The sequence below is a fragment of the Kryptolebias marmoratus genome, linkage group LG1 (genome assembly GCF_001649575.2).
Source record: "Kryptolebias marmoratus isolate JLee-2015 linkage group LG1, ASM164957v2, whole genome shotgun sequence".
Classification (NCBI taxonomy): domain Eukaryota; kingdom Metazoa; phylum Chordata; class Actinopteri; order Cyprinodontiformes; family Rivulidae; genus Kryptolebias; species Kryptolebias marmoratus.
This window is the reverse complement of record NC_051430.1, coordinates 7,710,269-7,737,004: the sequence shown is the minus strand read 5'-3', so window position 1 is coordinate 7,737,004 and position 26,736 is coordinate 7,710,269. Positions and strand designations below refer to the sequence as shown.

General features: G+C 42.4%; 1 protein-coding gene across 2 annotated transcripts; it reads left to right on the top strand.

Moving 5' to 3' along the window:
• The first annotated feature begins 187 nt into the window (after window positions 1-187).
• Window positions 188-26,234, top strand: atp2a2a (ATPase sarcoplasmic/endoplasmic reticulum Ca2+ transporting 2a). 2 transcript variants are annotated; one of them, XM_017414671.3, is made up of 21 exons: window positions 189-891; window positions 2,002-2,019; window positions 2,096-2,178; window positions 6,165-6,269; window positions 7,866-8,004; window positions 14,771-14,851; window positions 15,916-16,001; window positions 16,110-16,574; window positions 17,822-17,910; window positions 18,032-18,134; window positions 19,432-19,563; window positions 19,654-19,773; window positions 19,857-20,075; window positions 20,189-20,524; window positions 20,653-20,873; window positions 21,112-21,314; window positions 21,426-21,511; window positions 21,590-21,723; window positions 21,822-21,939; window positions 23,450-23,570; window positions 25,506-26,234. In XM_017414671.3, the coding sequence occupies exons 1-21, from the start codon at window positions 774-776 to the stop codon at window positions 25,517-25,519; spliced, it is 2,991 nt and encodes a 996-aa protein (XP_017270160.1). In that variant the 5' UTR covers window positions 189-773; the 3' UTR covers window positions 25,520-26,234. The 2 variants fall into 2 exon arrangements, with proteins under 2 accessions (XP_017270159.1, XP_017270160.1); XM_017414670.3 differs by having other exon boundaries at window positions 188-891; window positions 23,450-26,234.
• Window positions 26,235-26,736: the final 502 nt, after the last annotated feature.

Genomic DNA, 26,736 nt, shown 5'->3' with positions numbered 1-26,736 from the left:
CTGAAGTGGTTTTAAAACAGCAGAAGCCTGTTTTCCCGCTCAGACTAGCCTTTAGCTCGACAGTCCGGCCAGGATTCAAAGGCTATCCATCACAGGTAAGACATTAACTGTTTCAAGGCTGAATCCCACCCCCTCCCTAGAAGATCCGAACTGCCGCTTTAAATGCTGCGTAAACCCGAGTTGGGAGCAGATAACCTCAGAAGTGCATTATCCACCCTCTGGTTTCCGGCCACTTCCTGTGTTGGTCCGCGTCTGGCCGGCCTGGAGGCAGCTGGCGGCGCTCGTCCAATGGTGTGAGTCCACATGCGGCGCAGGGAAGAGGGGCAGCAGTGAGGCGCTTTCATAAAAACCAGCCCGCAGGTACCGAACCGAGCCACAGAGGAGCTGCGCCACGGAGAGCCGGGGCTGGAGCGAACCGAATGCAGCCGCTGACACGGGACTCTGCCGCAGACACTTCCTCCTCCTCCACCCCCCCTCAGAACATCCGGAGAACACCCCGACCTCCACTCGGACAGGAAACAGGAGTTTATCTCACTAAACCTCAGTGTTTTGTTGGGTTTTTTTCTTTCCTTCTCCCCCCTGCGTGAGGAGACTCCTAACACGAGGGACACCGCACGCAGCTGTCTGACAGTGACCGCGTGAGAGCTCTCAGTGGGTGAACTCGTCTCCTGTTTGTTTTTTTTGTTTGTTTTTTTAAATTAAAGTACGCGTTTAAAAAAAAAAAAAAAGAGCTGCCGGGTTTTGTGGGAAAGCAGCCGCCAGCCCGGTCCGCCATGGAGAACGCTCACACGAAGAGTGTGGAAGAAGTTTACTCTTATTTCTGCGTCAACGAGAGCACAGGACTTTCCCCGGAGGAGGTGAAGCGACAGCGGGAGAAATGGGGCCTGAACGGTACGAACACGTCCTCCACCCACACTACACCCCACGTTATACATGTCGTGTTTCTGTCACTCGAGTTGCTCAGGTCTGTGGGGGTAAAAGTCTCTTATCAAACCATTTGTCCGACGTCACCGGCCGCTCCAGGGCTTTCCCGCGTTTCACTGAGCAACTACCACAGATGATGGTTGGGTGTAGGGTGGGACATCATGTATGTGGAGTGTCCCCTCTCTGGGACATTCAGTGACTAACATCAGGGGACAACAGTGTTCTTGCAACACATCATTCATCTGTCTTAGGACCACCATGTGTCAGAGTTAGTATCTGGAGCTCCAGGTTTTAACAGCTGCCCTTTAACAGCTATCACCTGGGAGGTCACACAGAGCAACACTCCCCTCCTCCTCCTCTTTCTCCTGGTCTTAAATCATTGCTGACCTTTGCTCTGATTGATTTTTTTTTAATGCCCTTTTCCTTTTGCACAAGCGATAAGGCGTTTGTGCTGTTAGTGGTGCGCACAGGATGTTCCTAGAAAGCTGTAAATGATTGGTTGTAAAAGGGCGGAGTTCCTCTCGTTCTTTGAATCACTTAAAGACTCAAGTTTGCTTCTGTAGCACCCAACCTTCTTTAACCACAAGGATTAGAATCTAAAAGCAATACAGATGGACTAAAATGACACTTAAATATGCAGCACATTAGGACAAATTCAATTAAAAATTGTGCGGTGCAATTGGTAAAAATAAAATCAATGGAAAAATCAGGATGTTCTGCTCAGCTAGAACTAACAAAGATGGCTTTTCAGCACAGGTTTATAATCACCAATGGTCTGAGCAGCTCTGATGTTTAAAGGTAGACTTCCACAGAGCCAGGGGCCCCACTGAAAAAGCTCTGTCACCTCCTAGTTTTTATTATTTATTTTTTTATTGAGTTTAGATATGGAAATGCCTGAAAGAAGCTGGTTTGTGGTCCCATACCCCCCAAAAAAAAACGTTTAAAAATTCCAACCTGAGGAACGTTGTCTGCCAAGAGTCAAGAAAACAAATTAAAGTCAAGTATTTTTTATGTCTGACTAATGGTTATTTTCTTCTTGTCTGTCCCGTGTGAACCCCGGATGTCTCTACATGGCAGAGCTACCTGCAGAAGAAGGTAATCATCTCTCCTGGCTCTGATCAGTCAGGTTTCTGCGATTGATCCACTTTTCACTGTTTTGCTCTGTCTGCAGGGAAATCGTTATGGGAGCTCGTCCTCGAACAGTTCGAAGATTTACTCGTCCGAATTCTTCTGCTGGCTGCGTGCATATCTTTCGTAAGTCTGGTATAACGTTTGAAGGCTCTTTGATTTGGACGTGCATCGCTGCATTCGTGTGTTGCCCTTGCTTGTCTCTTTTTCGTATTTTCTTATTTGTTTTAAAGAGGCTGACGCTCTAACTGTAAAGGAGCTATTATACACATTTTATTTATTTTTTTTACATAAAGTCCCTGCTGCAGAGGAAATTGAGGAGAAGCCTGGCGTGACCAGCAGCGGCGGCGCATAGTGCTGGAGTGCGAATGCTTTCAGTTTGTGTGACGGTGCTGCAATTCCGCTCACTTAGAAGGGAGCCGAACAGCTGAGAAGGCTCTCGGCTCATCTGAGGAATGGTGACAACAGCAGAGTCGCTGTCACCCGGTGCCACGCGCGCCCAGACTTATGAGCAGTGACTTTGCTCTGGTCTTTCCTGCGCTGCTGACGGATCAGTGTTTGTCAGTGCGTGTTGTTATGTCAAGGCATCTTCGAGTGAAAGGAAGGAACGCGTATCGCTCGCCACCTTTCTACGCCGGAGTCTAAGGTCATTTTATGTTGAGAAATGGAGTTGTAGTCGTTTTGGCAAAACTCTGAAAACAAAAGTGTCGTACGTGACGTCACGCAGTATCGCAAGAGTTCACGCTCAGAGTATGTGTCGTTAATGACCCTCAGCTACTGCCGCATCAAGTTTCATCTGAGTAGCTATAAAACTGACTCAGTTGGAGCCATTTCTGTGTTGTCCGATGTTAGTTAGCTGCTCAATCGTTTTGAAATGGCTCGACTCTAAAAGTCAATCAGTTGCAGAGGTACATGAAGTGATTATTTCCTGAATGTTTCATTGAAATCCTCTGTGGTTCGTGAGTTATTTTGCTAACAGACAAACAGGGTTGGCTCCAAACGTTAATGCTAAAGTTTAAAGCAAAAATCGAGCGCAATAATTAGCGCCAGGAATATGTGTTGGGGATGACTCTGAGCTATAACCACACCAAGTTTTAGCTACCTGTAAATTTTGCCTTTTGGCGACAGGCAACAATCATAAATACCAGTGGCGAAAAAAGGGAAAATTTCAATTAAAAAATAGCATTCCTCGAAATACTTCATATCACCATATTGTGTGTGATCTGTTAGCGCTAAAGTATGTGTTTGTTGTGATGTTGATGAGGTGAGGACCCAAATTACAGTCTCCAAGACAGAAGACGGAGTAATAAAAACTAAACTTTAATAAGGAAAACAAAAAGTCTGACAAGGCTGCAGAAGGCAGACATAACCCAGGGAGAGTGCACAAACTGAGGATCAGGAAAAAAACACTGAGCTGGGAAACAGCCCGTGAAACTGAGGCGCTGACAGTATGACGGAACAATGAGTGAGTGTGAACCGGGAGTGTAAGTATGCTGGGAGGGGGGGTAACTGAGTGAGAGCAGATGAAGAGCAATGGCCGACGACACAAGGAAGAAACGAGTAAAACATGGTAAAAGCACGAAACAATTCAAATAAAAACACAAAGTAAAACATGACTGAACTGTGACGAATAACAGAAACAAACAAATATCCATCTTCATTCAACTAGAGACAGAACAGGAAGCTTGGAGTTGAGACCATAAAAGGCAAGCGCCCCCTAGTGGCCAGCTGCAATGCGATTTTTAAGTCCCGCCTCTCTGTGTTAACAAATTGGGAAGTTTTTCTAAATAATAAATAAAAATGCACTTTGAGATATATGCTTGTTGATTCATGTAGCTCTTATTTTGCTTCTGTATGATGGAAAAAATGCATTTTAAAAAAATAAAATGCACTCCAAAACTACAATGTGGTGGCACCTAAATACCGAACATTTTGGATTCAGTTTTAAACGGTGGAAGTTAATGGGCGTCACTATCTCCATCTTTATTTATGTTTGTGCACAAAATAAAGGTCATGACAGTGTTTGAATGACTCAGCTAAATCTTAGTCGTAGCCATTTTTGTGCTCGCTAAGGTTGATTAGCTGTTGGTTAGATGAGTCGGCGCCATCTTGAAGGGGTTAATCATTTGAAAATGTTTATTCAATGACTTACTTTCTGAGAGTTTCATTTAAAATCTGTCTAGTGGTTCATGAGAGACTTGCCTAACTGACAGACAAATGAACACACACAGACAACAGGCAATTACATTATCACCCACCATTCAGGGTAGCAGAACAGAATGATGCCTCCAGATTTTTAGGTTTGCTGCTGTACACTTCATTCTTGCAAAGTTACTTTTAAATACATGTAAAAAAAACCCGGCTACAATCTAGATTAACAGATAGCTGAGGGACATTGTGATAACTGAGACTTCCTCTGTGTGTGTGGGAGCTGGTATGTCGGCGTGCAGCGCTCGGTCAGGTGATATGGAGATGTCAGTGGCTGCTGTCTGACAGGGGAAACAGAGTACCACTCCAGACCAAATTTGGGCCCTCACCCCTCTGTGGGAGGGCTCTGTGCCGGACCACACAAGTGTGGAGACGTACGGCACGCTCCCTAAACCGTTGCCTCTAAAACGAAATTCGAAGGTTTCATCGGTTTCGTTTTGGAAGGTTTTGCATCCAGGATGCAGGGTTTCTGTAACCCTGCTCTTGTTTCACATAACGTCTTGATTTGTTTCCTTGAACAGATAAAACAATTACTGGCTTTTATTGGCTTACTAAGAACAAACTTTGTTTTTTATCATCAACAAAACAACAGAATAACAAGAGAATCTCCATCAAACTACAATAAAATTATGTTTTCCGGTGCTGTTTGATCAACAGAAATCTTGTGGGCAACATTAAGCATCTCTGCATCTGTATTTTATAGCTGTCGAGTGGTGCTTGTCATTTGAGCGATGACACTGAAGATAGCGTTGGCATCCTCCACAACACGACATGTAGATCTTAGGGAGATCGTTTTGTTTCATTATGGGGAATTGTGTAACGGTTTGTGACGCACAGGATAAATTTAGGACGGCTTTCTTTCACAGGAAGACCTAATTAACCAACCTGACGACACGTATGATTGTGCCTCTTGTGCTGGTGGGCTTAATAAGACCTCCGCTAAGAACACATAGATTTTTATTTTCTTTCCTTTCATGCCAAAACTGCATTATTCTTCAGTGATGGACTTTGTTACCTTTAATTTAACTTGATGGAAGTCTGACAGTGTTGATGCAAGTTTTAAAGCTTTTCTATTAGACAGTTGTTGGCATCATTTAAAGAATGTATATAAAGACCCATATGTCCCCAAACATTTAGTGTGGACTGTGTACTTAACTTTAAATAACAAGAATTACAAATATGCACAAGTGAAGATCAACATTTTCCCTCACTAGTGATGGTTAGTTTTCTTTTACACATGTTAAGTGTTGAAGTTGAATTTCAATAATTTCAGAATGTAAAACAGAGACCAGAATGTATTGATTTCAAGAGCATACAATGGTGTAAAAAAGCCCCCCCCTTCTGATTTCTTATTCTTTTGCACGTTTCATCGCACTTAAATGTTTCAGCTCATCAAACAGATTTTAAATATGAGACAAACACAGGTAAATAAAAAATGATATTTTCAAATGAAGAAGGTCTTTATTAATAATATAGGAACATAAATCCAAACCTACATGGCCCCGTGTGGAAAAAGTGTTGTCTTTGTCTAACATTTAAATTTGTTTGATGATCTGAAAAGTGTGACAAATATGTAAAAGCATAAAAAATCAGGAAACGGGGGAGAAAGCACTTTTTCACACCACTTTAGATGCATAAGGCCACATTTTTCCCAATATGTGAACTGGATTATCTTTAGTTACTGTCTGCCTCTCAGAGTAGCGAGCAAACTGCTTAACTTTTGGAGTCAATTCAAGATGGCCACCTCAGCCCATCAATCTTAGCAAACACAAAAATGGCTGCTGTTTTGTTTTACAGAAAATCTGGATTTTGTCTTTTTTTTTCTTTGATGCTCATAAGAGTTCTCTGAATTTTAAACAATAAATATTGCAAATAATTGTTGTTTTTTTTCCCACTGCTTTCAGGTGCTGGCCTGGTTTGAGGAGGGAGAAGAAACGATCACAGCATTTGTGGAGCCTTTTGTAATTTTACTCATTTTAATAGCCAACGCCATCGTTGGGGTGTGGCAGGTGAGACACAGACCCTTGGAAGCTCTTTTTGTCTAAATGTCACTGTTTCCCCTCTGTGTTTGGGCAATATGTCTGACGATCATCAAGAGGGAGCAGTCCCTTTTCTGAGGTGCATCAAGTTTCCTGAACAGAACAGTGTATTTTCTAAGTTTGTTGTCATCATAACAAAAGGAAAAACTAAGGATAACAATAAACACTAGTCCGTGTTTGCACATGTTCAAATGCCTATAAAATTGAGGCATTAGCCTAGCTGCAATCGCACTGAAAGATAAATTTGTTAGCGTGATAAATTATATAAATTCAGTGCCATCACAAGTACATTTGTACTTTTTTGCCTCAAAGCATAACAACAAAGGCAATTTACAGACAATAAAAAACAAATTTTTGTGAAAAAAATATCCATTTTCATTTGTAACTGGGCAGTCAGACACTCTATCATATAGACATGTTTCAATTTTTGCATCCACTGAGCAACAGTTGGAGAGCAGGACTTAATCCAGTTAAGGGTAATGGTCTTTCTTGCCACTAGTAACAGAATGTGCAGTGTGTAACATTGATCTTTAGTGAATAAATCCTTGAGATATGTCCCGCAGAAATAGAAGAGGTCCATGGGAAGATCTGCCCTTAGAATGTCCTCAGTCATCTGTTTAATGTTCTCCATGTGAGTTTTTTAAAACCAGTGCGGCATTATTGTGACATCACACGTCAATGCTGCAGATTCAGTAAAAATACCAGAAATACTCATAATAGAACAAGTTTACTAACAGAATGAAAACTCATGGCAAAGACAAACCTACCAGCCACCATATTAGACCAAAAATTATTGTTGGTAGTTAAAACAGCTGGATAAATATGGGTGTAAAATGTGATTTAGTGTGCATGACTTTAACAGCAACAATTGCAGCAGTTGGTATATGAAGTTTGGTTAAATGTTTAGAAGCACGATAACAAACAGTGAGTTGATGGTTTTACCATCAGATTTTATTAGCAGCGTTGATACATTTAGGGTACTGGAAGTCCTTTGTCTGAAAGGAGGCTTTCTGTTGAATAATAAAGAAAAAAAAATGTGTGGGCAGTCCATCCTGAATGATGGCTGCTAGGCTCCGAAACAATGAACATGTTGGCGGAGGGTACAGCAGGAAAATGGTTTGCAAAAAAAAAAAATTGCTCCTCGCAGGAGCACATCACTCGCCGCCTTGCATGCCAACGTTTTAAACATAAATCTCGAGTGGTCCGTTAGATCTCAGAGTACAGTGCGTGTTGGGGATAACTCTCACCTACTACCAAACCAAATGTTAGTTCAGTATCTGCAGAAATGTCTGACTAATATCCGTTTCAATCGTTGCGTGATTGCCTGTCTATCATGGAGGTAGGCAATAGAAACTCAACTTTGACTTGTATTTTAGTACACCTCAAACACCTTTAAATTTGCCCGGCTAAAACTTGAAACAAACTGAAAGAGGTCAGCGCCCCAAACACAAATGATACATTTTCTAACCAAGTCTAGAACACGTACAGCGTATGGGTTCATGTGATATTGATTTGCTACAGAGCAGCACATAATGTTGTCACCGACTGCTGTGTCCTCCTCCCCAGGAGCGTAACGCCGAAGACGCCATCGAGGCTCTGAAAGAGTATGAGCCTGAGATGGGGAAAGTGTACCGGCAGGACAGAAAAACAGTGCAGAGGATCAAGGCCAGAGACATTGTCCCGGGGGACATTGTGGAGGTGGCTGGTACGTTTCCCTCCCTTTTGTCGTCTTCTGCTCGGTTAAAACGCAACATAACTTCTTCTTCACTGCTTCTCTTTTAATTCACTTTTTACCTTTTTTAGGGATGAAAAGTGGACTTTTTTCTTGTTTTTTATGTGATAGTTCCTGTCATGTGTTTGGGTCTGCCTCTAATAAAACCTTCTCTGGACAGACCACACTAATCCAGGTGTGCCCACGATTTTAGCTCCGAACTCTCCATCCCAAAGAGCCACTGCAGAGGTGACTCACCCTGCAAGAGTGGTGTATTTTGAGATGTTCTTATTAACCCATTGTCTCTAAGGGGGGTGAGTGCAAATGCTATTAAGACCTGCTCATCTGTGTGTGTGTGTGTGTGTGTGTGTGGGTTTGTAAATGCACTAAGTTTAGAGGTCAGCCTGGTGAAAAGCATCTCCTGCATCCTCCCTGCTCATCCGATCTGAGAGGTTTCCCGTCGTCTGTGTCGGTGAATTAAACTCTTTCCGATGAGGTTTAGTCAGTGTGTTTCTGCAGCTGAAATCCTCAGGGTGGGAAGCTTTGATTTCAAAAAGTACAGTTTTCCGCTTATCTGTACTTCTGTTGGGGAATGAATGAAAGTGGCAGGCTGAGGAATGCCAGAGTCCTCAAAACACAGGCTTTATCTTGATACTCAGTTTGACCTTAAGCCACAGAAGTGATGCTTAGATTTTCTGTACATAGTGGCAGGTTTTATTTTTAGCGGTCATAGGCCGTTTAGATTCTGGAATGCTGTATTTATAGAGGCACTGACAGTCGTGGAAATGACAGCTGTCTGGTCCCACACCATGCGTGCCCCTACCTTCCTAATCAGGGAACATTGCATCAGTGGGACTTTAGGGTAACCTTGACAAGGACAAACAAAGCAGAATTGTACAGTTTAACGTCTATTAGTTTTAATGCTCTAATTAACTTGCAATGATTGTGCGAAGCAAGCTGAAGGCGAGGAGCTTAAATATTTGGCTCGAGTTCGGAGAGAAAACCCTGCAAAAACGCCTGATGAAAGCAACAGAGTGCCTCTCTGTCAGCAGCGTGAGGCTTAGCTGTAAAAAAAAGCCCCCCCCCTCTGTCAGGCAGCAAAACTGGACGTTTTATCCTGCAGTCAGGACGAGCTCATCAGTTCTACATACTTTATAAATCTTCCACATATCGTTTACAGTGCCTCCTGTCAGGCTTCCTTTTCATGAGTAATATTTTCCCTGAGCTTCAAAGTGACCCGTGCCATGTGGAGGAGTGTGATGACGCAGATGCTGGCCGGGCGGCCTCCTGCGCGCTGATAGAGGACGCAGAGCTGAGCCCTCCGAGGCTGCCTGGTCCGTGAGAAGAACTGCCAGCAGCAGCCAGCTCTTCGTCAGGGGCTGCTGGGATGCTTTTTACTCAGGCCCCATCACTTCTAACAGGTCTTCTCTAATCTTTGAAATGTTCTGGTTTTCAAACTGGGCTCCATTTGCTCCATTAATTGCATTCAATGAAGCTATTTTGTCTGAACACCTCATTTTGCCAGATATAATAAATAGATCAAAAATTTTTATTTATGTCTTTACTGCTATTTAGATGTACATTAATTTTAAAATGAGCAAATATCGACAGAAAATCTTTTCAACGGGGTGACTTGTACTCCTTAACTAACCATTAAAAAGGACATTTGCAGGTAAAGAAAGGGTGACGTTTTCAAGACTGTTTGCTGCCAGTTTACTGTTTTGATTCTGATCTCCTCTGAGCTCAGTGGGTTTGCCCTCTTTTGCCTGTGAGGTTGTGGAGTCTGGTAGTTATGGGGGGTATTAGGGGGGTGGTTTTAGGGGAGGATCTCTCATCCTCTCCTATTGTGCTAGAGACAGAGTGAGATGACCTTAAAGGGAAGCACTTTGCTGATAAACGTCCCACCCCACCACGCTCTGTGTGCTGCTACTGTACCCATCAGCACCCACCAGCAGGATTCCAGACCTCAGGGATAGTATGTGGCATTAAATGTGGTCTGGCAAGTGTCTGTGTGCACTGAGCAACAGCCCTCTGGCAAAGGCTCCTGACTTTTCAGCAAGTCCAAGAGATACGATCTCATTTAGCCAAGCAAGGAGGGCAAGCTTTAGAAGCACAGACTCGTATACGCACAGTCAGAGGGGCATGGAGGTGGTCATACAAACCGCACAGGGAAAATCAGTAGACTCTGAGCCAAACAAGGCATGAGTGTACATTTAGGATAAGATTTCTGAAGAAATGTTGGAGGATCCCAATGCGACTACTCCCCAAAAATCCAACATAACTTTGTAAGCTTAGAAAAACACACAAAACACATGTGAATCTTTGTTTCTACAGAGTTTTATGTAGTACGTATGACAAGTTAAAGAGACCCTTAAATTTCAGTTTTGAAGAGAATATTTTGAGCTAAAATATAACTGAATCTGTGGAAGCTTGGCTGTGAACTCTGTTTCTTCAGGGAAGCTTTAAAATAAAACCCTCAGTCCTACATCAGTGAGAGACACACTGGGTGAAAGAAGACAAAAATCCCTATGGTTTGATGTTTTATTTGTAGATGTAAAAACAGTTTCAGGAGTAAGAAGTTGAACATTCTGTGGAAAAATCTGTAATAATCATAAAACTTGAACTGTGATTGTTTAAACAAAAAGACATTGTCAACACCAATATTCCAGTTCAGACATGTGAAGTCCAACTTTCTGTGACCCATTTGAACTTTGAATAATGTTTCTACTGTCAGGCATGTCTGAACTAAAGAAGGCTGTGTTTTCTTGCTAAATATATTGATCTCCAAGAAGATTAGAAAGATCTATTTGTTTGTGACGTGGGACATACCACTACTAAAAGTCAGAGCTCACTATTCCTGATCAAGCTGCACGTTTTTCAATCCAATCTAATCCAACTGTATTTGAAAAGCACTTTAAAACATCACGCCGGACTAAAGTTCTGTACAGAGTCAACAATGAAACGCATCACACGCAAACTTTGAAAACTACAATCCAAACATGGCTAAATTAAAATCAAAGAATGAAAACCTAGTCAGACACATAAGGTCAGACCAAACAATAAAATCAAATAAAGCTATAAATCTATAAAATCAACTCTTTACCAAGCCTAGAAAAAGAAGTGGGTTTTAAGAAGTTTTAAAATCCGACAACGAAGAGGCCTGCCTGAGATGAAGGGGCAGCTTGTTCCACAATTTAGGAGCTGCCCCAGTAAAAACATTATCCCAATGGCAATGGAACAAAGTACCATGTTTTTTGATTATGGAACCAAGTGGGAGTAGATAGAGAGAGATAAGTAGACAGTCTAAAACTGAGCCTTGTGGGACTCCACAAGAAAGAGGAAAATGGTAAATGGGCTGCACTTTACAACACAATCTGTGTCCTCATTTACCCATCCACACACACATTCATACAGCTCTACAGAGCTTATCTGATTCAATCATTCTATAGAGTCTAATCAGTGCTTTAGATCACATTCATACACCAACAGGACACACATCAGAGGCATGGAGGGGTTCAGTGTCTTGCCCAGGGACACTTCGGCATGTGACTGCTGCCAGGAATCGAACCTCCAACTCTCTCACTGCTCTAACCACTGATCCACAGTCGCCCCAGAAGAGGAGAATACTGAACCGTGAAGGCCAAATCAGAAGGTTCAGTTTGACAAAAAGGACCTGAACCATTGAAGAGCAACGCCTCTGAGTCCTTGTCGCTGCTCCAAACAAGATGGCAGAACATCATGGTCCACAGTGTTTTGGTGTATAATTTGCATGATTTAAAATTTTAACAGATTAATAATAAGGGTGCTTCTCTGCTTTTGTACTGACATCCTTAATTATGCACATATCTTAAATGTATGTATGACTGTAACGTACCGTAGTTGTTGTTACAGCAGCAGTCCTTCACTGACGGCACTTCTAGGTTTACAGAGACTCTCAACTCAACAAGTCGTCTGCACTTGACTTGTTAACTCTGTCATCCTGTGCTGACTGCTGGAAATCCATGCTATGCTGTTTGGTTATAAATGAGACATTGAGATGGCAATCTGAAGCCCAAGAACGTTTCAGTAAGGAGCCCTAACTAAGAGGGCTGAACATGAGACATCGTGAAGAATGTGCCCTTCTGACCTGCTGTTATCAAGTTCCTGCTTACACTGATCCTCAGTGTCTACACTTTGACAGTTCGTTATCTTCTGCATCGTCTAGATATCAACATACCTTTAGGCTTTGTAATTACTGTACAAACATCTTTGGAGATTTTACCACAGCGTGTTCAAAGTCTAAAGCTTTCAATTTTCTCTTCTTGTTCCCACAAGCTCCACCTTTCTTATACAGTTTATACATCAAAACGTAAACATTCTGTCAGCTTAGATTATTATAAATTACTGTTGAGCTTTACAGACGAAGGCTGATGTCCTGAATGTTGGGATTTGGAGCAGTAGCTTCATTGACTCCCTTCCAGTTCTCTAGTTTTAATGTGGCTCTCCTATAACTCTTGTTAATTTTGGCTTGATCATTTATTGTTATTTTTTTTTAGCGCTGGGATAGTTTTGGTTACCGTGGCAACTGAAACTGTATTATGCTACCTAGAGACTCTGTCTGCTTAAGATTCAAAACGGAGAAAACGAAAGCAAAAGATCTGAAGACGACAGTGCAGAGGTGGAACTTTGTATTGGTGGGAACTAACGCCGCCCGTTCACTGACATGTTTACGTTTGTGACAGCTTTTCAGCGGGACGTTAAGAAACTAGCCAGTGGTTAAATATTGGTTTAGTTGTTATCCAGGCAAATGTTAACATAAATCCTCTTGTAACAAATGTCACAAGTGGAAACAAAAGACTAGTGCCCTGAATAGTTGGCTAAATATGCACAGCAGTAAACTGGCACAAGTGTAAACGGCACATTTTTTCTTTTGTCTTTGCATTTACTTTTATAAATTTCTCCTGGTCACATAGCTTCGCTTGCTTAGCTAGTGGATAAAAAGCTAGAAGAAACTACATTTTAGACAGAGAAGAAGACGCAGCAAAAGGTTTGAGTTTTATCTCCCCTTAACTGGAGCGGAGTACTTGTGTACTGTATTTGCACACATGTAAATGGAGCTAGTGAGTTTTTATTTATTTTTTAGTTTGAAAGCTGCAAGATGCCCGTTCTCCACCGTGACATGGTGTTGTGAACATGACAGGAGGGTCAGTCTTTTGTTCAGCTGCCATCAGCACATGTAGCCTCCTGGCTCGCTGTTCTCTAACACCCAGCAGCTGCGGGTGCCAGTCAAAGCTGGCAGAGCGACCTCACCTGCTATTTAAAGGGCTGGTTAAAAGGCACCTTTGGGAGTCATTTTGGGTGCAATGTGTCACCAGGTGTGATCTCATTTTACTGTAGAATGACTGATTCCTGGATTGTAAGACACGTTGGAAAAATACAGCAGTAAAAAAAAAAACGTGTTCATGCCTCAGATGATGTTTGGACTGCTCCCAAGGAGGATGTTGACGTAGAAGGACAAACGATGTACGCGTTTCATCAAAGCATGATTCGAATGTGACACTTGGGACGGTTCCAGCTTTTAACAGAATCTTGAAAAGGAACCGTGGCTTTCTTTGTGTGGGATCTGAGGCGAGAGCTGTCGTTAAAAGCCTGTCCCTCTGGCCATGCGTATTGGCTCAACTCCATCCAAGAAGCTGTTTATCTTTGAAATAAAAGACAGAACAGGAAGTTTAAAGAAGCGTATTTATGAGCTTTTTGGCTTCCAAGGAGAAGTTCCTTGTTCTTGTTTAAAAAAAAATAAAAAATCTTGGAGTAATCCTTTTAGTCCTCTGTTTGCGCCATTTATTCCTTTTTCAAACAAACTAACTTTAGAGCTATTAAATGGAAAACCAGCACAGTGTTTTCAGCAGTATTCTTGCCAATTAAAACAGTTTTGTTTCTTAGTTTAAAGTCTGCACTGGTTTCTTGCTGAAATGCTCGTGTTTAAATGTTCTTTCCACTTTTCAAGTATGGTACAGCAAATGCAGCATGATTTGAAGTTGTTTCTGGGTGGAGAGAAACACGATGGGTCTGGATTTCAACTCCAGTCATCTCCAACATATATTCTGAGCACTAACACATCACACACAACTGTTATTTAAAACTTGGATTTGCAGTCCTTCAAAGACAATGTTTGTTTCATTTTAAAATGATATGTCTATATGTAGACTATACCCACAGAACTGTGCCATAACCTGAGCCAGTTCCCCGCTTTCCATCTGCTTTATGTACCATTAGGAGGCTGAATTGGGTCATAGCAATTCCAGCGCACCCAAATTGGCCTTTTCCTTTGAGACAGGCCTTTTATGGTTCACAAGTCCTTCATTTCCTCTTTTTTTTCCTTCGGCTCTTCTTCTTTTTTCCCCGACAGTGATTGCCGTCCTGCTTTGCTGCTGGTCGGCACAACAGCCGTCTTATAACGAGCTGCGCTTCATCATTTCAGTTTACTGTAATGCTGAGTTACTGTCTACAAAAAAAAACAAAAACATCTCATCTGTTTAATCTTCATTTGTCCTGCGCACTCACACTCATTTACATAACTTATCATATATGTGTGGACTTTTTGACAAACAGACATCGGGATGCTTCTCATTTGACCCCTTCTTGAACAGCATCAAATGTAATAGAATGAACTTAGCACAAACAGTCCCCTCACAGACAATAATTTAGTCGTTCACCAGGAAATGTTTCTGTCTTCATGCTCTTGTTTGTTTTCTCTAATTGTGGGCGTGTTTGGTTGCAGTTGGAGACAAAGTGCCTGCTGACATCCGCATCTGTTCGATCAAATCAACAACTCTGAGAGTCGACCAGTCCATTCTGACAGGTGAGCTCATCTGCTCAGTCTTTATGTTTCGTGCACGTCAGTCATTTTTTTAAATACAAAGTCTCTTTTTATACTTGTGTCAGGTTAATTTCTATGTACAGGAAAGCATGTAAAAATATATTTAAAGAAAGAGATTTCAGTGTTTTACCATGTATCTTACATAGTTTTTTATATTCACTATCATTGCTGTTTTACAGTCATTTTTAAATATTTGAAGGCAAACTCGCCCCTTCTTCATTTACACATTTAGCTTGAAACCACCACAAGCTCCAGTAATGTGTCCTCAGATAGGCCGCTTCCTGTCTAAACTCAAAATGTAGCTGAGGCTTCTTTGTGACACACACAGGATGCTCGAATCACGCTATCCTTACACAGACGCACCAACAAGAACAGAACCAGAAAGGTCAGAGGTCAGTCATGTTCCACTCAGCTGCTAATGTGAATGAAGACACGATGAGAAGACCAGTAAAAATTAGCACTCCTTTTTATTTCTTAGTTATATATTTTTTTTTCACACCAGTTTTTGACCACAACTGGTAGAAAAGATATTCTTGATATTTCTTGACACATATTGTCGACGTTACATTGGACCAGAGTTGGACCAGATGTTTTAGACCGTTCACTACCTCGTATGGTGGTGTTGTCTCTGAGTAACCTTTGACCCCTGTTGTTTCCGGTTAGGCACTAGATGCATGCTCAGATACCACGTTAGATGTATTCAACTTGGTGTGTTAGATAAGACCTTAGTGCAGGTTATTTATATTTAAGATATTTAAAAAAAACCAATTCCTGGCATCAATTTAAACTTTCCACCCCAATTAAAATAAAAGACAAATCGATTATTTCCCTCTGTTTGAAGACGTAAAGCAGCAATTTGTCAATGAACAGGATTGTTTGCGCTGGCTGTGAAATATTTTATTCATCTAAAATAGTATGAATTCAACCATTCTTGTGAATTTAAAGTAGGGGAAAAAACTCATTTGGAAACTGGTTCTGTAAGATGTACCTGACACTAAATCCCAATCATCAAGCTGGTTTAACATGATGTCCTGTGTTGTCCTCAGGTGAATCTGTCTCTGTCATCAAACACACCGACCCCGTCCCCGACCCTCGGGCCGTCAATCAAGACAAGAAGAACATGCTCTTTTCTGTAGGAGCAAAAAACGCACACATTTCCTTCAGCTTACATGCTGATTTGTATGTATTTATTTGTCATTTGCGATCAGATGCATGTGAGCCTGCATGTTTGTTACTTCAGGGCACCAACATTGCAGCCGGAAAGGCCGTGGGTGTCGTCGTGGCTACTGGTGTTAACACAGAGATCGGTAAGATCCGGGACGAGATGGCAGCCACCGAGCAGGAGAAGACGCCTCTGCAGCAGAAGTTGGATGAGTTCGGTCAGCAGCTGTCGAAAGTTATTTCCCTCATCTGTGTCGCCGTGTGGATCATCAATATCGGGCACTTCAACGACCCCGTTCACGGAGGTTCCTGGATCCGCGGAGCTGTGTACTACTTTAAGATCGCCGTGGCCCTGGCTGTAGCTGCCATCCCTGAAGGTCTTCCTGCTGTGATCACCACCTGTCTGGCGCTGGGAACTCGCCGTATGGCCAAGAAGAACGCCATTGTCCGTAGCTTGCCCTCTGTGGAGACCCTGGGCTGCACCTCTGTCATCTGCTCGGACAAAACTGGCACCCTGACCACCAACCAGATGTCTGTCTGCAGGGTGAGTCTCACAAACACTCTTATTGCAGTGTTGAGCAGTTGGGCGTCAGTGCTTTATCATCTTAATTCTGATTATACTCAGACAGCAGGCAAATAAAGACCAGTTTCCAGGCTTTTTGACTCGAGGATAAGGTGGTGCTGCTGCTCCTCTTATCTACACTGAGCTACTGACTTGCAGTGCAGCTGTTGCATAACTGACCTTGCGTCACCAAGCTGCAAACCAGCCACCCTGTAGTTCGTTTTTATCTCTCTGCGTTTTAGTGACACCTTTTTGATGCTTGGCAATTCATTAAAAAGAACGTTTTCCGCACATATTAAAAATTAAAGATTACTTTCAGCTTTTTTTTGTTGTTTGGATAACCATTGTTTGTCTGCATAGGGCTCTGGCGGTGCTTAAATAGGCTTTTAATTCTGCAGTTACTGTGAGTTATTTTGAGACATGCATGTTAAACTACTGAAAAAAGAAAACATCTTCTGTCAGGGCAGGCGAACTGAAGTCTTAAAGGAGGGCGTGCCACTCAAAGTCACATCCATGACCTGTAAGAATAAACAATTTTATGTTTATTTCAAAGGTAAAGTTATGCATTTGCATGGCATTTGCTATGACTACGTGAGAAGCTGATGGCTCGAAGTCTAAAAATCAGGTGGACTGGTTGTCTTTTTGTTTATACAGTTTCTGAGTTCTTATAGTAATGCTGCTTTACTAGATCAAATCTAATGGGTAAGGAAAGGCCCATTAGGCTGAGATTTATCAGAGAGAGGCAGTACAAGGATTTTATGTTTCGTTGGCGGTATGAGAAAGACATGACTAATTGTCACCAGCCATTTCCTGAATCTATCTAATCTCCGGTGTCTTGTGTGTTTATGTGCACTGTATGGGTGCAATAATCACAGCTTCCTGGGAGAACACTGCAACCTCTACCTTTTGGACATGGATCCTCTCTTTACTTGGACCTCATGCCAGTCTCTTTTGTTTACTTATAAAAAAGCTAAACACCCCTTACTTCCATTAGGCAGCCGGCCATCCAGCTGGGCTGTTTCACAGGCACACTTTGTAACACCGCAGGATGAAACTCTCTAAAAGAGGCTGTCACCTTCTCAGTTTCTCTTGTGGCGTTTGTAGTTTGTGCTGCCATCTGCTGTGTCAGTAGAGAAACTGACAGTTCGCTTGGTCAAAACTTATATGTGTGCTTTTGGAAAACAAAGGTTGTACTTTACCTCTGTCCTATGGGCTCTTTTAATTTTCAGATGTTCATTCTCCACAAAGCAGACGGTGAAAGCTGCTCTCTGTCAGAATTCACCATCTCTGGTTCTACCTACGCGCCTGAGGGAGAAGTGTGAGTACTCTTTATGCTTCTCTTTAACGAGCAAATCCTGTTAAAGTTACAGCAATGAGAGAAATTCAGTTTTGAGGAATTTATGGTGGCTCTGCTGTGACATGCTGATACCTTCTCACAGGTTCCACGATGGCAAACTAGTGAAATGCTCACAGTATGATGGTTTGGTTGAACTGGCTACCATTTGTGCCCTGTGTAACGATTCCTCCCTGGACTTCAATGAGGTCTGTGTCATACCTGCTTCTTACTTTATATATCTAACAAATGCACATACACTGCAAACTTGAGAGTACTAAAATGTACAGTTACACCTCCATATAAATACTAATAAATCCACCCAGCTGTATTCCTTTAAATGCACATTATATCTTCTGCAACTGTCATCAGAGTAGCAGGTTTATAATAGATATTGTTTTGATAGGTGGTACAGCCTGTATCAGATGTCAGCAGTGAATATTAACTGATACTTCATAACAAACATTTACATTTTCCTCTAAAATGCACTAAAACTGAACTGAAGGTCAATGTTGTCATTTCTGAAGCACAAGCTATAAATTAAGTGTTACAGCTTATCCTGTCACCTTTTTGTCACAATACTAATTTCCTCTTTTCAGTCATCTGCTTGGGACGTGGATCCATGCAGTGGGTTGCTTGTTTTAAATATTTCTAAAAGAATATATATTAAAAACGGCACTGAGAAACTGTCTATATGTAAACTCTCCCTCAAGTCAATACTTCGTAGAGCCATGTTTGCTGCAGTTACAGCAGCAGGTTTCTTCAGATTTGTCTTCATGAGCTTGCTTCATCTAGCAAGTTACTGCTCCAACTCTTCAGCATGTGCAGCCATTTTTAAACCAAACCAGAGATTCTCAGTTGAGTTGAGGCGTAGGCTTTGACTGGATCCTTAAACCACTGAATTGTTGCTTCAGCAGAGAGTTTAGGGTCCAAGTCTCAAATCTGAATCAGATTTCCCTCAGGAATTTCTCTCTAGTTTGCTCCATCCATTTTTAACTCTGACCAGTTACCCGGTCCCTGGTGATGAAACGCATCCCCACAGCATGATGCTGCCACCACCATGCTTCACTGTAGTGATGGTGTTCTTGTCACAATGAAAGGTGTTAGATTTGCCTCAGATGTGGTGTTGTTCTTGATAGACACAGAGTTTGACTCATCAGACCGCAGCACCTTTTTCCACATTTGGCAAGTTTCTGTGGTGGCCTAACTAATGATGTCAGTTCTGAAGCAATGGGGGTGAATAAATATTCATGCACCTATTTAAAGTTTTATATTTTTTAGGATCATTTAAAACAAGTTTTTCACTGTGTAACTTAAAAAATTCTGGAATGTTTTGTGTAGATTTATGACTTAAAATGAAATTAAAATGCAATTATATTCCAGGTTATAAGGCAGCAAAATGGAATAAAAATATCACAGGGTGGCTTCTTCGCACTGCATTCTTCTTGGTTTTAGTGAGATGTAGGCTCATATAGTTTGTATTAAAGATGGGTTTTGACGTCCCAGGTGAAGGGCGTGTACGAGAAGGTCGGCGAGGCCACAGAGACTGCACTGACCTGCCTGGTGGAGAAGATGAATGTCTTTGACAACGACGTCCACAGTCTGTCCAAGATTGACAGAGCCAACGCTTGCAACTCAGTGAGTGACAGCTGCCTCCTCGCTTTCACACACCTCCCTGGTGCTCCCACTCAGCAGGTTTTCTCACTGACCGTGCTTTCATTGCATCAGGTGATCAAACAGCTGATGAAGAAGGAGTGCACCCTTGAGTTCTCCAGAGACAGGAAGTCCATGTCCGTTTACTGCACCCCAAACAAGTCCCGTTCCTCCATGGGCAAAATGTTTGTAAAGGTACACTGAAAGAAACATGTAACAGGAGTTTGCCTGTAGCTTTAAGTTTGGCATCATGTAACTCTCTCTGTTCCACCTCACAGGGAGCCCCAGAAGGAGTGATTGAGAGATGCACTCATGTCAGAGTGGGCAACAGCAAAGTTCCCCTCAGCCAAGGCATCAAAGAAAAGATCATGGCTGTTATTCGTGAGTATGGGACAGGACGCGACACCCTGAGGTGCTTGGCTCTGGCCACACGAGACAACCCTCCTAAAATGGACGACATGATACTGTCTGACGCAACCAAATTCACAGAGTACGAGGTAAAATGGCGTCACTGTAATTCACCAGCTGTTTGGATGTTCGTTAAAACGATCTGCTTTTACTTCCGGATTCAGTGACACTGGTTTGCATCTTTCCGTCTCTCTGCGTTCAGTCCGACCTCACATTTGTCGGCTGTGTCGGCATGCTGGACCCACCCAGGCAGGAGGTGGCCGCCTCCATCAAGCTGTGCCGCCAGGCTGGCATTCGCGTCATCATGATCACAGGAGACAACAAAGGCACAGCTGTGGCTATCTGTCGCCGCATTGGCATCCTGACCGAGGATGACGACGTTGAGCGCATGGCCTTCACCGGACGGGAGTTTGATGAACTGTCGTCCTACGCCCAGCGGGAGGCCGTGACCCAAGCACGTTGTTTTGCCCGTGTCGAGCCTTCGCACAAGTCCAAGATTGTCGAGTTCCTGCAAGGATTTGATGAAATTACTGCCATGGTATGAAGTCTGCGAGTCTGTCTCAGCTTTACTCATTGTGGTTCAACTGATCTGAGTTAACATGTCACATTTAGATGTGGGGAGAATTAAAATGGCTGCCTTGTGTAACTCACTGTGTTTATTTACAGACAGGAGATGGAGTGAACGATGCCCCTGCGCTAAAAAAGGCAGAGATTGGCATCGCTATGGGCTCTGGCACTGCCGTGGCCAAGTCGGCCTCAGAGATGGTCCTCGCCGACGACAACTTCTCCTCCATCGTGGCCGCGGTGGAAGAGGGCAGAGCGATTTACAATAACATGAAGCAGTTCATCAGATACCTCATCTCCTCCAACGTGGGCGAGGTGGTCTGGTGAGAGTCCTCTGGAGTAAATGAATGGCCTTCCTTGGTCCTGGTGGTTTAGTCTGATTATTTTCAGAGCTTATTTTATATTTGTGTGTGTGTGTGTATATATATATATATATATATATATATATAAAACCAAGTTACACAGTACAACTGTAAAGAAGTAATGAGATTAATTTTAAAATTTCAACTTGCTCCAGTCTTTCATCAAGTTTCTAACAGTTTGCTTTTCTTTCCCTGACAGCATCTTCCTCACGGCAGCTCTGGGCTTCCCTGAGGCACTGATCCCAGTCCAGCTGCTCTGGGTCAATCTAGTGACAGATGGACTCCCTGCCACCGCCCTCGGCTTCAACCCCCCAGACCTGGACATCATGGAGAAGCCCCCTCGCAATGCTAAGGAACCCCTGATCTCTGGTTGGCTCTTCTTTAGATACCTGGCTATTGGAGGTCAGCTGCTAACAAACAACAATGGTTTTAAGGTTTTTAACGTACAAACGATGAGAAGAGTCTCATCGATCGGACTCTCTGTTTGACAGTGTTTTGTTCTGCTCCTTCCAGGTTACGTGGGGGCTGCCACGGTGGGAGCTGCTGCCTGGTGGTTTTCCATCTCTGAGGATGGACCACAGATCACTCTGTACCAGCTGGTAGGTGTGTCTGAGAGAACGTCCTTCTGCTCCTTGTGGCTTTCTTCTTCCCTCTCACTCCTTCGTCTTCCTCCCCAGAGCCACTTCCTCCAGTGTGGGCCGGACAACCCAGACTTTGAAGGCTTGGACTGCCAGGTGTTTGAGTCGCCCTACCCAATGACCATGGCGCTGTCTGTGCTTGTCACAATCGAGATGTGCAACGCTCTGAACAGGTGAACAGCAGAAGGTCATCACTGAAGGCATATTTGCAGGTAGGAGAAGTCCAAAACTAGGTCACTGAATCAACATTTGCCTTCTCTCCACTGGTCAGTCTGTCAGAGAACCAGTCCCTGCTGCGGATGCCTCCCTGGGAGAACATTTGGCTGCTGGGAGCCATCTGTCTCTCCATGTCTCTCCACTTCCTCATCCTCTACGTGGAGCCTCTACCTGTGAGTTCCACAAAATAATTTATTCTGTGATAAATTAATAAGACTGTCAAAACTGAAAACAAGCTGCCACATATGGAGTTTCAGCCATCATGTGGTACTTTGCGCCCTCTAATGGTCATATGCAATTAATACAGATAATTTAGTTTGACTGATTAGTGTCATCGTAAAGTAATACAAGAAAAACAAAATTAGCATTCGGATATATTAATTTAAGATATAATAAGGCCTTTGCTTTCATTTTGTATGTCATAGGAGTACTCAACAAAATGGAGAAAGAAGACAGGCATTTATGTCTAACTAATAGAAACAGTGAGAACGACCTTGTTTTAAAGTTTAACATCTGAACAACGTATGAGGTAGAAATACACTCATGCTGATTCAGGTGTGTTTATAAAATGTCGTAGTCACACTTATTCAGGGTGCCGATACATGTTTTTTTTTTTTTAATAGCTTTCCTCTCATTGCACAGCTTTGTAATAAAACATGTAAATTATACACCAAGGTGTGCATCTTGACTAGGAAGAGTGCATTATGACCTTTGGTATTGGTACGTTGTTTAACATAGACAGACAAAATTCACAAAAAAGGCACAAAAAAACCAATGGAGACTAATGGGATTTTGTCAAATCAGATGAAGAAACCCATCCAGTTCTGGAGCTCAGACAGTTTAAAGTCACAGAAAGTTGGACTTCACCCATCCGACTTGACATTTTGATATGTTTTATGGTTTTTACACAAAACGTTCAGACGACAGTTTTTGTCACACACTAATTTTTGAACTGTCACATTTTAAAACCTTTACAAACAAACTCTTTTTTTTTTTAATCCCATAACTCTTTTGTTACATCTACACATTACACATCATATTGTAGGGATTTCTGTCTTCTTTCCCCCACGGTGTCTCTGACTGCTGTAGGACGTAGAGTTTTCTCTCTAATCCTCCCTAGAATGCAGAGTTCACACTCAAGCCTCCATAGACGTTAGTTAAATTTTAGCTCAAAAACTGTAAGTGTTTTAGGAGTCTTTTGAACTTATTATATCTCCTACATAAAATGGCAGGAACTTAAAAACACACAGGTGTGACCATCAGAGTATTCTGCCTCCCACAGTTTGAAACTTTGTCCGTTCTGACTTATGGTTTTTGCACAGCAAATGTTTCTTGAGGCTTAATTTTAATTTCTGTCTGCTGTCAGGGAGTGACAGACACAAGTGGTGGTTACCAGAGTGACCATGATGAGCCACTGGCAGAAACTTTAATCTAGCTTCTTTTTACAATTCTGTACTTCAAAATATCAGCATTTTTCTTAGTTTAGATCATTACTCCTTAACTAAAGTTTGAATTTTTGGCAGTAGCTGCTTTGGCACCCTTCAGAACTTCTTCAGAAATGTTGTAGTTTTTTTACAATGTAGTCCACCCGACAACCACATTATGACTTTTTACAGCACTGTAGGGTGTAGTAATTCTTGCACACCCTTCCAGAAGCGTAACAGTAGATTTACTCTCTCCCAGGTCATCTTCCAGATCACCCCCCTGGATGTAACCCAGTGGATGATGGTGCTGAAGATCTCCCTGCCCGTCATCCTGCTGGACGAGCTGCTCAAGTTTGCGGCCAGGAACTACTTGGAACTTGGTAAACGGCAGGAGAAGGCGGCCGGCAAAGGCTGCTACCTGTCTGCATGTGCCAAGGGCATCTCCTGGCCCTTCGTGGCCGTCTCCCTGCCCCTGGTGCTGTGGGTCTACAGCACCGACACTAACGTGTCTGCCATCCTGTGGCCCTGACTGACTCCAGCACACGAACCCTTCCCTCGCACCAGTGTGACGTGGACATTAACACACACACATCTAACACCCTTACATTAACACTGAACACCTTACTGTAAACACTCACACCTGTTCTGACCACTGTCGTATTTGTTGTTTACATTTTCACCGAAACGTCATTTTGGGTCGGGCGGGGATTCAGATTTTAATTTTGACTGATAAGACATCCAGATGTATTATTTTATCATCTTATCTTATCTTTGGCTGTACAGAGAATGTGCACAATTTTATATAAACATTTTGTAATTTTGGGGGGGGGCGTTACACTCTGTGTGTGAGGAGGACTCAATCCTGACGACTGAAAAGTACAAAACTAATTGAGGGCAAAGTCTCGACTGCGGTTGCCCCACTATAAATCATTTAGTTACTTTTGAACGTGCATCTTTTTCATTATTTTCTGCATTAGGCAGAGCACAGCTACCTCAGCGCTGTTATGACCAGAATATACATGTATCTGAACACCATTTCATCCATTTTGTCATTAGAAGTGTTGAGGTAAGGACCACCTTGTTTTGTTGTATACACAAAGCTCTCAAACACAGTTTGTTCCTTTTTGTTTTTATAGAACTTTATTTTCCTCATACGTAAAGATGAACTTGTGTTACCAGTTTGATCCAGAGCTATTTTATACACAACCTGTTGTTAAATGTACTTGAAGAAAACACATTTGTGTCGTTTAAAAGTTTGGTCTTTCTTGGCACTCAGTCTCAATTTTTGTTCAATTTTTTTTCTAAATAGAGTATTTTTTGTTATTTATGTAAACGTGCATTACTGTACTTGAATATATATGTATATATATATAATACATAAAAAGCACCAAGAAGCTGTTAGTCTCATCAGCAGAGCACAACATGAACAGTTTAAAAAGGACTCCCTAAAGGCTAAAAAGGCTGATTGTTCTGTTTGTATATGTGTACATAGCACACAGAATAGAGTTTATGTATATTTTTTGTTGTTGTTGATATCAAAACACTCCGTACATTTACTTTAGCCTGCTGCTCTATGTTGTTCTGCATGCCTGCTTCCACCAAACCTAGGGTGGGGTATTAGGGCTTTTTGTTTTTGCAAGTTTAAAAGCTAACTGCTGTGTCCTCCCACCTGTTTACTTGCAGTGAGTTAGACTTTAATCTGCTTGCAGCGTGCTCTCCTCCGTGTGGTCGCAAGCACAGCTTTGAAGTCTGTCAGGTGTCCTCGTGTTTGTAGTGGAGCTTAAGGAACTTTGTGGGACAAAAGAGGAGTGAATGTCCGCGAGATTTGAATGAGAAATGCCTTCAGTGCCACCAGGTTCCACGTCCACCCTGACAGGAGACAAGACGCTCTTTTGTTTCGTTGTCAGGCTCAGCGACACCGCTTATTTTGATTGTAAAGTAAAAGCAGGTGTCCGCTCACCTGCTTCTGTCTTATATCTGTTGCTCTACGTCAGGGGTGTCAAACTCCAGTCCTCGAAGGCTCCACTCTCCTGGAAGTTTTAGGTTTTACTGCTCCAGCATGCTTGATTCAAATGGTTTAATGACCTCCTGACCAAACCATCAAGTTCTCCAGGAGCACGTCCACAAGTCATCTATTAAAACCAGTCGTTTTAAAGCAAGAACACACAGAGCGGCCCCGAGGAACAGAGTTTGACACGTGTGCTCTATGTTGATGATTTTGAATGATTTGCTGCTCACTTTTATTATATGGTTTCTGGCGTCCATTGATTTTCTTCCTCTCTTTCTTTCTTTTTTTCCCCCCCTCTCCTTTACAGCGAAGGCCAAGTAACGCCACCGCCCCTCCTCTAAATCTCTCGCAGAAGCTTTGGGTTTTGTTTTGTTGTGTGCATGTGTGTTTTGAGCAGCACATCCTACAAAGGCTGCATGCTACGATGTGATACATGGGCTCATCAGGTTCAGCCGTCACTGTAGAGGGGTCGTAAACGAACGGCCGATGGAGAAAAGCCGGTCCAGCTCCAATAGTCTTTCCGTCTTCCTGCATGTCGAGCCTCAGATGAAACGATTCTCATGCCATCTTTGAAGGCTAGGACCGTAGAACAGTGTACAGATGATTATTCCACGCTGCATGCCCACTCCATCTGTTTTATCAGACTTCTCTTACAAACAGTGTATAGTATTGGTAAATACATAGATTAGATATTCGTCAGATAATACAAATGTTAATAAGCTTTAAAAAAAAATTAAAAAAAACTGTTCGTTTTTCCTAAGGAAATACTTTTTATGGGATATTTAAACTAAACTTTTTTTTTTCCTTTATTTTTTTTTCCTTTGCACTGAGATGTGCAACATGTTTGGAGAAGATTTTGCCGTATATTGGAAGGCAGACGTGCAGTGATGTTTAATTTAAGAACGACAGGCAGTACCTCCAGTAGCATTTTTTTTTTTTTTTGCCAAACTGCTACTACTGTATTTTCAGGTAATTGTACAATGTATCACATTAACTGTTTTAGGTAAATAAAACTGTTAAATATGAGTTCACTTCATTCCTCCCGGAGTCATTGAGTCATTTAAACAATTCTCTTATTACACCTAAAAGTTGCTCATACACCAAAGTTTATTGTCCTTCTGCCTTCAGCGATGGGCAATAATGGTTTTGTCCATGTTTGTGTACTCATCTGTTACCAAAATACACTCTATTGCCAAAAGTATTCATCCACCCATCCAAATCATTGACTTCAGGTGTTCCAGTCGCTTCCATGGCCACAGGTGTATAAAATCAAGCACCCAGGCATGCAGACTGCTTCTACAACCATTAGTGAAAGAATGGGTCGTTCTCAGAAGCTCACTGGATTCCAGCGTGATAGGATGCCACCTGTGCAATAAGTCCAGTCGTCACCACTAAATACTCCAGTCAGCTGTTAGTGGATTTAGAACAAAGTGGAAGTGATTGGGAACGACAGCAACTCAGGAACATTGCATAGAGAGCTTCATGGAATGGGTTTCCATGGCTGAGCAGCTGTATCCAAACCTTCCATCACTAAGTGC